General features: G+C 37.3%; 1 protein-coding gene and 1 long non-coding RNA gene across 3 annotated transcripts; one reads left to right on the top strand and one right to left on the bottom strand.

The window, feature by feature from the left end:
• Positions 1 to 3,483: 3,483 nt before the first annotated feature.
• Positions 3,484 to 11,810, bottom strand: LOC148208935 (uncharacterized). 2 transcript variants are annotated; one of them, XR_015787418.1, is made up of 3 exons: positions 11,711 to 11,810; positions 11,059 to 11,182; positions 3,484 to 6,657 (listed from the first exon to the last, which is right to left on the bottom strand). It is a non-coding gene; the product is annotated as an uncharacterized LOC148208935 (long non-coding RNA). The 2 variants fall into 2 exon arrangements; XR_015787417.1 differs by having other exon boundaries at positions 11,059 to 11,809.
• On the top strand, positions 6,610 to 7,920 carry LOC111024658 (retrovirus-related Pol polyprotein from transposon RE1). Its single transcript, XM_022302397.2, has 2 exons — positions 6,610 to 7,476; positions 7,654 to 7,920. Exons 1-2 carry the CDS (start codon positions 6,618 to 6,620, stop codon positions 7,695 to 7,697), a joined length of 903 nt encoding a protein of 300 aa, XP_022158089.1. The 5' UTR covers positions 6,610 to 6,617; the 3' UTR covers positions 7,698 to 7,920.
• Positions 11,811 to 12,338: the final 528 nt, after the last annotated feature.

Genomic DNA, 12,338 nt, shown 5'->3' with positions numbered 1-12,338 from the left:
TGCCTAAGAATAGGCGGAATAGGCTGGGTTTCATTAAGGATCGTGTTTTGAGCCAACTTCAAGGTTTGAAAGGTCGCCTTTTTTCATTGGTGGTAAGGAAATTTTGTTGAAAGCAGTGGTCCAATCTATTATGTGTTATACAATGAATTGTTTTCATCTTCCGAAAGCTTTGATTTAGGATTTGCACCAACTGATGGCCCATTTCTGGTGGAATGGGGTGGATGGGAATCGTTGTATTCACAAGGTCAACTGGTCAAATATGTGTAGGCCAACATATCTCGGTGGAATGAGGTTTCGAGATTTGGAGTTGCTTAGCAAATCTTTACTGGCTAAACAGGGTTGGCGTTTGTTGCGTGATCCATCCTCTCTACTTGCCTGAGTTTTGAAGGGGCGTTATTTTCCACATGGGTCGTTCTTGGAGGTCCGGCTTGACTGGAATCTGTCATTTATTTGGCGAAGCCTTTTATGGGGTCACTTGCTTTTACAATTGGGTTCTAGGTGGCGTGTAGTAATGGTGAACCTCTCGGGATGCTGCTCTCTAGGTTCAGTCCGCGCACCGCCTGCCACCTAGGACGCGGGTTTGAGACTTACTTACAGATTCGGGAGGTTGGAATGAACGGTTGATAGGGATCATTTCAATGCTGACGAGGCCTGGTTAAATCTGGTTATCCCCTTGGCCTCATCAAGAGGCTCGGATCAACTGATATGACATTTTAATAAGTTGGGAATTTTTCGGTTAAAAGTGGCTATATGGTGGCCCAATGTCAGTTTCTTCACTCTTGGTCCTCTTCTTCTTCCTTGACTAGTTGATACACTGGTGGAAGAGGGTTTGGAAAATGCGTGTTCCAAGCAAGGTGAAGATTCTCGTGTGGCGTCTTTGTCAAGATCGACTTCCTACGTGTTCAGCGCTTATTCGACGGGGTGTTTCTATTCCCAATTGTTGTTTGTTATGTTGTTTGTTGGGGAGATGTATTGCATCTGTTTTGGTCTTGTGATGTGGTTCAATCTTTTTGGATTCTTTCGAAGTTCGCTCCATATCTCCATCGGCGACCTTTACCGGATATGTTTTTTCTTTTTGCCGATTTATAGGATGTACTTTCTCTCACTGATTTTGAGGAGCTCTTAGTTTTCTTGTGGGCTATTTGGAATTACCGAAATCGTGTCCGTATGTTGGGTCAACGGTTCGTGGTATCACTCGGGTGTTGGATGTCTGATTATATATATTCTTATCGGTCGGCAAATCTTTGGCGGTTTAGTGGGGCAGAACCTGCTCTTTGTGATTGTCAGTTATGTCGCTGGCAGCCACCTCAAGATGGCTGGTTTAAGGTGAACACGGATGCTGGGTTTTTTGCGGGTTTGCATCGTGGCGGGATTGGGGTGGCTATTCGGGATGCTGTAGGTCATCTTCTTTTGGCAGCTACTTCATCCCTTCCCCATTGTGCTTTGGTCGATTTGGCGGAGGCTCAGACTCTTTTTTGTGGCCTCCATTTGGCTTGTGAGGCAAGTTTTCATCCCAATCTTTCTAGAGTCGGACTCCTTGCGATGTTTTCGGTCTCTCACTTAGGATACCGAGGACTTATCTGAGGTGGGGTGTCTCCTTAGTGAGATACGCATGCATTGCTCTTTCTCAGATCTGGTTTGCTTCTCCTTCACGGTGCCGTAGCTCACAAATTGGCGCAAATGACAGTTGTCCGGTAGCATGATCACATTTGGATTGAGGAGCTTCCATATGAAATTTCCTCTACTGATTGTTATGTTTCCCTTTCTTAATTGCATTTTATAGCACTTGTAGAAATATATATATATATATATATATATATATTTCTGCAAATCTAAAATATATGCAATTAATTAGATTTGTTTTGTTATATACGAAAACATTCCGTGATGAAAAGATACTATTTATTTTCACTAATTTTATTGTTTTTTATTTTTTAGTCCAATAAAAAAGATCAGAAAATAAAAACTTTAAAACAAACTCTTGTTCATAATTTTAACTCTCCACCCATAGATGCTCCCCCAAAATCATGACATTTAAGTTAATTGTGGATCCTTCTTTTTTTTTTTTTTTAAACAAGATTTCATTAATAAGTTTAGTTTGCCACAAACAAGATTTCATTAATCGTTGTCTTTATTATCATGTTTTTTTTTTTTGTTAAACTACCAAACCATCTATTTTTTCTTTTTTATTTCCGCACCACGTACCTTTCTCAATGCTTTTGGGTCCTTTTCTGACGCCAAAAAGCATCGGGAACACTGAAAAATCTTGTAGTGTAGGGATGCTCGAAATCTCAAATCCACATAATTATCATAAACACATTAATTTATTGGATTTTATAATTAAAAAATACTAAAATAAATTTATTTTTATTCTTAATAAAATAATCTTTTTGAGTACTTCTTAATAAAATAAATTGTTAGAAGTAATGAAATAAAAATAATAAACTAACCAATCTGGATTACCAAATAGAATACTTTTAATAGTTAAAAAGTGCTTATGTGAGAGTAGTGTTAACTATTAAGTTGGGTGACCAACGACTTGGCAAGTCTTCGTGTTGCCTCTCTTCTAATTTTTTATTTTTTTTTCTCCATAGATTTTCTTTTAAATTTAGCCTAACTTTCTCTTTCTTCCAATATATTTTATGACTCTTAAAATTTCTCTCCATCGGTCCCACTCAGATGGATATGTTGCCTAATGAGACTTCGGTAGGCCCCACCAGCCTCACGACCTCAAGATGGTATGCTTCACTACTTACTCTACAATCGGCTCGTCTCAAGGTTCTCACATGTATTTACTCTCTCCCGAATAGCTGGTGTCCATTGGGGTCATGTCGGTCCACATGGCATAAATGGAAACTGTGTGCATTCCATGTTGGGTTTGATCGTACCAGTTGTTACGTGCAATGTATGAACGTTGTGCAAGTATACACCTATCGAGTGATGAAAAGATCGTACCCACAGAGATTTATTAACTAAACACTTCAATAATCACTCAAGTAAGAGAAACAAGTAAAAGATGGGGGAGGTGGAGTGGGGGTGTTGTTTCCCTCTTGCTCTAGTGTTACCAAATTGGGTATCTTCCCAGATTACCTAGATTTTTAACTCTATTCCAAACACTATTTAGACCAAGGTGAGTCTTATTCATATATATTCACACTCTATACTCAAATGTAGATCTAACACAAGTTAAAGTCACTCCCTCTCTGATGTACTCAACCTACCACAAGTGGCTTAAGCAACCCTTGTAAGAACAAGCACCTCCTAAACACACACGGTAACACCTAGTACACACACAAAGAATCACCCAAGGGGAAGAAGAAGGGACTTAGCTTGAAGGTCAAGGCTTTGGATGAATAGAACTTGTTCTAGATCCAAAGTGAAACATTCCACAAGTTTGATGACCAACCTAAATTTGCATGTTTCAAGAGTTTTGTGCAACTAGATCAAGAAGCACCAATGCTCATGGTTTTGGGAGCAAAGAGGAAAACTCAATGGTTATTTTCATTCATCAATAATTCACCCCTCAAATGTACAAGAAGAAGTCTATTTATAGGCATCTTGAATTTCCCTAAAATAAAAGGAAAATGACTTTAACTAAACATAGACTAAACTAATTACAAAGGGACTTAACTAAGTTACATAAACCTAAAGTTGGCTCTAAGAGCTATTACATAAATTTTACATTAAATCCAAAAGAAGGTTTCAATTCTAATTACATGAAAACACTAATTTTAAATAACCCCTAAAAGTTAGAGATCTCATGTTTTGTGTTTTCATGTTCCTTTGAAGTTTCTTTCTCCACTTATTCTCCTTCCTCATGAAGCTTGATAATCCACATGTTGAAGTGGAGATCCTCTTCTTCATCGGTTAGCCCTCATGGCATGATGTGCGTTGCTTGAAGCATATCACTCTCTATTACAATCTCCCAAAAGTAATAAAGAGTTCATTCAACATGGTGATCAAACATATTGAATTTATAAAAACAGCAACAACTTTGTATACCAAAAATCAATGTTCACAGTAAAAGATCACAACCCCTTTTAAGTTTTTAGCTACTCAATGCGATAACAAAAAGGGAGAGAGAAGGGAACACAAAGCCCATAAGCTACGGAATATAAAAGGAGAAAGAAGGGAAGAAATCATTAAAAACACTGAAACTATAGCAACTTTCTTCGCACTACTCATGAATTTAAAATAGAAAAGAATCAATTAGCTCTTACACTAAAACTAAGGTGCTTTGTTGACATAAACCCAAAAACTTCATTCTACATTTTCCTTTGAAAGTTAGAAATTCCCCCAACTCTTTTCTTAAACTGCCTTCCTCTGACCTCTTTTTATAACTTGCTATAGACTTAACTAGATAGCTATAGACTACTAGTCCTTCCTGATCCTGCAACTTCTTTTTTTGTTTTTTTTTTCTATTTTAGCTGAATTACAGAGCCAGAAAGTAAATAGCTGTATTACAAGGACACAAAGTGTGTTCATAGGTGCTAGAAGAGTATCCCACGCCCTAAACTTAAAAGTGAGTATTGTCATCCATGCGAAAAATGCTACTAGCCTAAGCATTTGAGTGACCAAGGACAAGACTGCCCAAACTTAAGGTTAAAATAGTCTACAGAAGGTTGATATACAGATTAGTCTTGAGATTGAAGGTGCAAAAGAGTGTCACATGTAGCAATAAGTTCTACGTCATTAACTTGTTGGCGATGGAAAATCATTGGCCCGAAATTTGCTAAGGTTAAATTTCTATGACCTCTAGGGGATACTAATAGAATAATTCTAAGCCTTATGCTACTTAAAAACACCTTAGTAATTGAGCAAGAACTTTCATTATCCTAAACTGGTCATTCAACATAAACAGATTCAGAAATTTGCTATACGGACCAGTCATCAATAGACGAATAGTTTGAAGCAATTAGGCATGCATCAAAAGCCTAACCAAAAAACTCATTATCAGACTTCTCGTTCATTCATTCAAATAGGCATACAAGAGGTGCAGCTGATCTAAAGAAATACTAACCTAGGTAATCCTAAGGCTGTAAAATAAACAAACCTGAACTAAATACTGAAGTCAGAACAACATGAAAACAGATAGAAAAAATTAAAATTGCAAGGAATAACAAAATTCAGACAGGGGTAACCAACTCCCCTTGTTCACTCTTCTCCTTCTTCGTCTTCTTCATCTGTAGAGCTACTCGTGGGTTTGCGGTAAAGTGGAGCCTCCGGTGGTAAAAAAACGCCGGTAACTATTTGAATGACTAAACAAGCTAACGGACTGAACCCTACCAATTACTTGGAATTTTCCTTTGCTAAAGGTCTTTTCTACACCAATTTTCTTAAATTTTTGCTAGTACATTGACGGAGCTTATCACACTTGTTATTTTGCTTTATTCCACCTAGTATTTTATTTACAGCTTGTTATCAACAAGTTGGTGGAGCCTCAATCAACTCCCTCCCCACTGCTCCAGTTAGTTATAAGCAAGGTTTTAAAATATGAAGGGAAACATCGATAAAATGTTGATGTCGATGAATATTTCTGTAAAAGTTAGAGAAATTAAAAAATTTTAAAAAATACTTAAATTAACAAATAAATATTTTTCTACTTTTGAATAAGTTAAATATAATTAAAATTAATATTATTTATATATTAGAGACATTTTGTTGATATTTTTTATATTTTGTTGATTTTTTTTGGAACTATGATGGAAATGTCGATGCCGAACCATAGAAACATGGATATGTCGATAGAAATGTCGACGTGTCGATGGATATTTAGAACCATGGTTATGAGGAAAATTCCATAAATAGATATTTTTCTTCTCTGAATTAGGATTATGTGAGTTGAAATCAAGTATCCATGCCCTTGAAGATTATCTGTAAAGGCCACCGATATAAGATATGAGAAAAGCAGTGATGAGTTGCGATCATGAGATGATAGTCTCTTCTTCAGTTAATGATCAAAGAGAGAGGCATGCACATACAAAAATAGAGATCAAACTACTATTTAAGCTAACCAACCGAAACTAATTACAAAATGAATAAATTTTGATGTATTTAAATACCAATGTACTGTATGTTAAGACTAATCAATAGTATATGGTTAGAGAAGTTGCTATTAATCTGTAACAACCTGAGAGAAGTTAGCTTTCTGTTACAAGAGCTATGTGGCTATATATTTGTAATCAGATTTAGATTCAAAGAAAAGAAAAAAAAAGAAGTCTAAATCTATAGTATCTTTCTTGATTACCTTCTGAATTTTGTCTCGGTATCAGAGTCACTTCAAGTCAAACGACTAAAAGCTCCTGGGAATACTTCAAGATGAGTAAGTGGTGGAAGAAAACTTTGAAGCTTCAACACATCAAAACACACAGATTATCAATCCAGGGAACAAGATCAATACGGTAAAACTGAATGACAGCAATTACTTATTATGGAAATTTCAAGTTCGTGCGGCTCTTGAAGGGAATGGACTTGAAGAATTTGTAGATGAAGACGGAGAATTACCTTCGAAATTTCTTACCGTCACAGAAGGAGATGCATCAGTTCAGAAAATTAATCCCGCTTATACTCGGTGGAATCGCCAAGACAGATTGATCACATCTTGGCTCCTGGGTTCCATGGCTGAAGAAATCCTTGCTGATTTACTTCATTGTTCAACTGCAAAAGAAATCTGGGTAAGTCTTCAACAAATGTTTGCAACACAGAACTTGACAAAGGTAATGCAACTTAAGACCCAATTACAGAATTTAAGAAAGGGTGGATTATCTCTAAAAGAATATATAAGGCAGATCAAGAATTTAGTTGATTCTTTGAAAGCTGCTGGGAAATCTATGAATACCGAAGATCATATTATGCATATTTTATCTGGATTAGGGTCTGAATATGAATCAACTGTATCTGTTATCACAGTCAAGAAAGGTCCACTAACGATTCAAGATGTTACAGCCCTACTACTATCACATCAAAGACGAATTGAGAAAGAAATTAGTGCAGCAAAAGATGTAACTCTACCTTCTGCATCTATAAATCTTGCTCATCAACAATTTGGTCAGAATAATCAGAACAATTCAGTGTCATATAATTCTAATGACAATCACAGATATCAGCAACACTATTCGAATGATAACAATAGAGGTCGTGGGAGATTCCACCGCAATGGAGGAAGACGGTGGAATTCAAGGAACAAAATCCAATGTCAAATCTGTCATAGATTTGGACACACAGCAGATAGATACTACTTTCGTAACTCGTCTGTACAACAACAGAATCAGTATTCAACAAGATATTTTCAATCAAGTTCCCCATATCATCAACAACAGAATGCTGCAGCAATGCTAGTCTCCTCTGATATAAACAAAGATACCAATTGGTATCCAGATTCTGGAGCAACAAACCATGTTACACATGATTTGGGCAACCTTTCTCTCTGCAATGAAGTAGCTAGTGGACAACATATCAATACAGCTAATGGTGCAGGTTTGGAAATTACTCACTCTGGCTAGACTTCTTTTCTTACCCCTACCAAACACACTTTTCATTTACAAAATCTTCTTCATGTACCTTCAGTAACCAAAAATCTCCTTAGCGTTAGCTAATTTGCAAAAGATAATCATGTTTATTTTGAATTTCATCCTTCTTTTTTGTCTTGTCAAGGATCAAGTCACTGGTACAATTCTACTCCAAGGGAAACTCCATGATGGATTATACACTTTTCAACTGAATGCATCGTCCTCTAGAGGTTCCACATCTTCTGTTGGTCGTTCATTGTCCAGGAATCAAATTACTGTCTTCTATGTCTTCCAATTGTCCCTCTGCTGATTTGTGGCATCAAAGGTTGGGACATCCATCCTCTGTTATTGTTTCTTATGTGCTTAAGAAATGTACTACTGCACCTATCAATAAAACTGTATCTTTCTGCAATTCTTGTGCTCTTGGCAAGACTCACTCTCTTCCTTTCTCACCATCTACTACTACCTATACAAAGCCTCTCCAATTAATTGTTTTTGACCTTTGGGGTCCTGCCCACAAATTATCACGAAATGGTTATAGATACTACATCAGCTTCATTCATGTTTTTTTCACGATACACTTGGATATATTTTCTTGAAAATAAATCCCAAGCTTTTTCTGCTTTTCTACAATTCAAAACTCACATTGAAAAACTATTAGGACTCCAAATTCCTTGTTTTCAATCCGATGGCGGAGGAGAATTCAAAACCTTCACTCCATACCTCAAGTCCCATGGAATTGCACATAAATTTACATGTCCGTACACATCCCAACAAAACGGGATTGCTGAAAGAAAACATCGTCATATTTTTGATGTTGGTCTCACCCTCCTCTCACATTCATTTTTACCTCTAGAATTCTGGGATGATGCATTCTATACTGGTGTTTACCTCATCAATCGATTGCCTACTTTATGTCTTGAATGGATTAGTCCCTTGGAGAAACTTTTTACTCTATCCCCTGACTATTTGACTTTTGGCTGTCGATGTTATCCTTGCTTGAGACCTTATAATGACCATAAACTTCAATTCCGCTCTACTCCATGTAACTTCTTAGGATATAGCAATATACACAAAGGGTATAAATGTCTCTCTACCACTGGCCGCATCTACATTTCCAGAAATGTCACCTTTGATGAAACTAATTTCCCTTTCTCTGCGACTACGTCTGTTCCTCAACCTTTTCAATCCACCACAATCCCTTCCACTTTATCTCATGTTCCATATACTACTCCTTTGTCTTCCCCTGATCCCACAAATCCTGCCCCCACCCCTCTACCTCTCACTCATCCCACATCCCCACTATCTTTACCCAACAGCACCTCACCTATTCAACTTCCCTCTTCACCCATTCAATCAAACCAACCTATCTCACCCCCTTCTTCTACTTCCACACCAGAGGCATCTCCACCAGTGTTTATACCTTCTTCTCCTAATACTATATTACAGAATCCTCATCCTATGACTACACGTGCTAAAAATGGCATTTTTAGGCCAAAAATTTATCTTGCAGACTATAAAGAAGTCGAGCCTTCCTCGGCAAAAGAGGCTCTCAAATATCCCCATTGGAAAGCAGCTATGGAAGAAGAGTATAATGCTTTGTTGAAAAATGGTACATGGACACTGACTTCTCCCCCTCCTGATAAGAAGATCGTCGGTTGCAAATGGGTCTTCTGAATAAAGCGTAATACAGATGGATCAGTCGCTCGGTATAAAGCCCATCTTGTTGCAAAAGGTTTTCATCAAACAGCTGCCATTGACTATCAGGAAACATTTAGTCCTGTGGTGAAACATGTGACAATCCGCGTTCTCCTTACTTTGGCTATTACATTTGGTTGGGACTTACGCCAAATAGACATCAACAATGCCTTCCTCCATGGCATTCTCCATGACTCAGTTCATATGGAACAACCACCTGGTTTCATAGCCCCTGGTTCTGGTACTATGGTTTGTAAACTTCACAAAGCTTTATATGGCCTGAAGCAAGCTCCCCCAGCATGGTTTGAAAGGCTTAGCTCCTATCTTGTTTCACTCGGTTTTAGACATTCACGGGCTGATCCGTCACTGATGTATCAATTCAAAGATGGCAGGTGTTGCTATGTTCTCATCTATGTCGATGACATCGTCATTACTGGGAACTCGCCTACTGCCATTCAGCATCTTATTAAATCTTTACATGGTAAATTCTCTCTTAAGGATTTGGGTAAATTGGGATATTTTCTTAGCATTGAAGTATCATATCCATCCAAGGGCGAAATCTATCTATCCCAGGCAAAGTATATTACTAATTTGTTGCAGAAAGCAAATATGTTAGAGTCCAACAGCATTGCCACTCCTATGATCAGTGGCTCCATAACCTCTGCTTTTCAAGGTGAATCTCTTCCGGATCCTTTCCAATACAGAAGCGTTGTCGGTGCACTGCAGTACGTCACCTTGACTCGACCAAAACTTGCCTATTGTGTCAATAAGGTGTGCCAATTTATGCACAACCTAACTCACATTCACTGACAAATGGTAAAACGGATACTTCGTTACCTAAAGGGCACTTATGACCATGGTTTACTGCTGTCCCACTCGTCTGATCTACGTCTTCAGGCTTTCTCTGATGCCGATTGGGCATCTGACCCCGATGACCGCAAGTCCACTTCAGGGTTCTGCATCTTCTTTGGTGGAAATCCAATATCCTGGGGTTCTAAGAAACAACCTGTTATCTCACGATCCAGTACTGAGGCTGAATATAGGTCACTTGCTCTATCTGCTTCTGAACTCATCTGGCTTCGCACACTATTTGCTGAGCTTCGGTTTCCTCTGCTTCATCCACCAATTTTGTGGTGTGATAATCTTAGTGCCGTACATCTCAGTGCAAATCCAATCCTCCATTCTCGCACTAAACACGTTGAAATTGACATTTACTTTGTCCGCGATATGGTTCTCTCTAATCAACTTCGTGTTCAACATCTTCCCTCGTCTGCCCAAATTGCGGACATACTGACCAAGCCACTGTCCTCTGCCTCTTTTCATCTTCTGAAGTCCAAGCTCAATGTTCGGCCTGCCTCCTCCATTGGCTTGAGGGGGGGTGTTAAGACTAATCACTAGTATATGGTTAGAGAAGTTGCTATTAATCTGTAACAACCTGAGATAAGTTAGCTTTCTATTACAAGAGCTATGTGGCTATATATTTGTAATCAGATTTAGATTCAAAGAAAAGAAAAAAAAGAAGTCTAAATCTATAATATCTTTCTTAGATTACCTTCTGAATTTTGTCACTGTACAGAGTAAGCATAGTTCAATAATAAAGATTCTCTTCTCTCAATTAGCATTCATGGTGGAAGAAGAAATAGAAACACATGTACGAGTAAAACTTGATGTATATAAACACCAATGTAGTCTGCATAGTAAGTGAAGTTCAATAATAAAGATTCTCTTCTATCAGTGTGTTTATCCTCTAATTCTTTATGTATCAGTATGTTTATCCTCTAATTCTTTCTCAAACAAAAAAGTAAACTAAATTGAAACTACAGTTTCACATAAAAAAATGAAAAAAATTTACCTGAAGAACACCTCAGAGTGAAACTTGGAGGTCTTGAATGTGAACCAGGCAAGCAAAACAGTGTACAAAAAGGAGTTCATATTGGAGGGAAAGTCTTCTTCTACCAATTGTAAGAGCTCTCTTGCTATAAGTAAGAAAATAGGGTTCACGTAAAAACAAAAGGGAGAAGAAAAACATGTTTGGTTTTTAGTTCAAGTTCAGCAAACTCCTGCAAAATCCTTGACTTCAATTATTTCGTCTCTCTCTTATTTTCTAATTTCCTTTGTCACATTAAGAAAGAACTAGAACCCTTGGAGGGAGTTGGAATAACATGAACATTTAAAAAATGGTTTGAAAATTTTAATATGTATTTTCTAAAAGAACCATATTTATTTTTTATAATTTCTTAACAAAAATTAATAGATATATATATATGTGCTCACGCGTAAACCCATACCACTGTATAATTCAAGCCCTCAAAACAAACCCCATGCCACTGTATAATTCAGGTAGCAACGCAAGCCCTCAAAACTCAAAACCCATACCACTGTATAATTCAGGTAGCGACATAAGCCCTCAAAACTCAAAACCCACCAACACAAAGAAAAATAAGAAAACATGTATGTATGTGTACTAAAGCACCCTCCCTTGAGAAAAATTGGTTCTTCCAAACCTTGAAGCACCTTCCAAATCCAATCTTTCACAAAATGGAAGTCATTTTGCTTGCTCCCTAGAAATCACCGAAGGCAAGCCTAAAAAGAACTAAACTGTCCACTAGCCACACCTTAAGCATATATTGGAGATAAAGGTTGTCAGTGTTAGTTAATTTAGGTGGAATAAAAATAATTGTATTCCAATATATGTTTAAATAAGAAATACATGGCCCTCTTAAATAGAAGAGAGACTAAAAAACAATTAATATTTACAACTAATTTATAGCAAATATTCACAAATATTAAACCAACACTCCCCCTCAAGCTGGTTTAAAGATATCTTCTATTGCCAACTTATCAATCATCCTGTTAAATTGCACTTTTAGTAGTCCTTTTGTCAACACATCAGTAGTCTGATCTATTGTTGGGACATAAGAGATACAATATCAAACCAGTGTCAACCTTTTCCTTTATGAAATGTTTGTCAATTTCAATATGCTTAATCCTATCATGTTGAATTGGATTGTGGACTATAGAGATGGCAGCCTTGTTTTCACAATAAACTCGTATGGGTGCCTTCTGAAAGACTCTCAATTCTTCGAGTAACCTTTTTATTTATATTCCTTCACAAATACATGGGCTAAAGCT

This window comes from Momordica charantia, assembly GCF_013281855.1.
Source record: "Momordica charantia cultivar OHB3-1 chromosome 9 unlocalized genomic scaffold, Mcharantia_2.0 BLBB01000009.1, whole genome shotgun sequence".
Lineage (NCBI taxonomy): Eukaryota > Viridiplantae > Streptophyta > Magnoliopsida > Cucurbitales > Cucurbitaceae > Momordica > Momordica charantia.
Note: the sequence above shows the minus strand (reverse complement) of the source record. Positions and strands in the feature narration are given on the sequence as shown.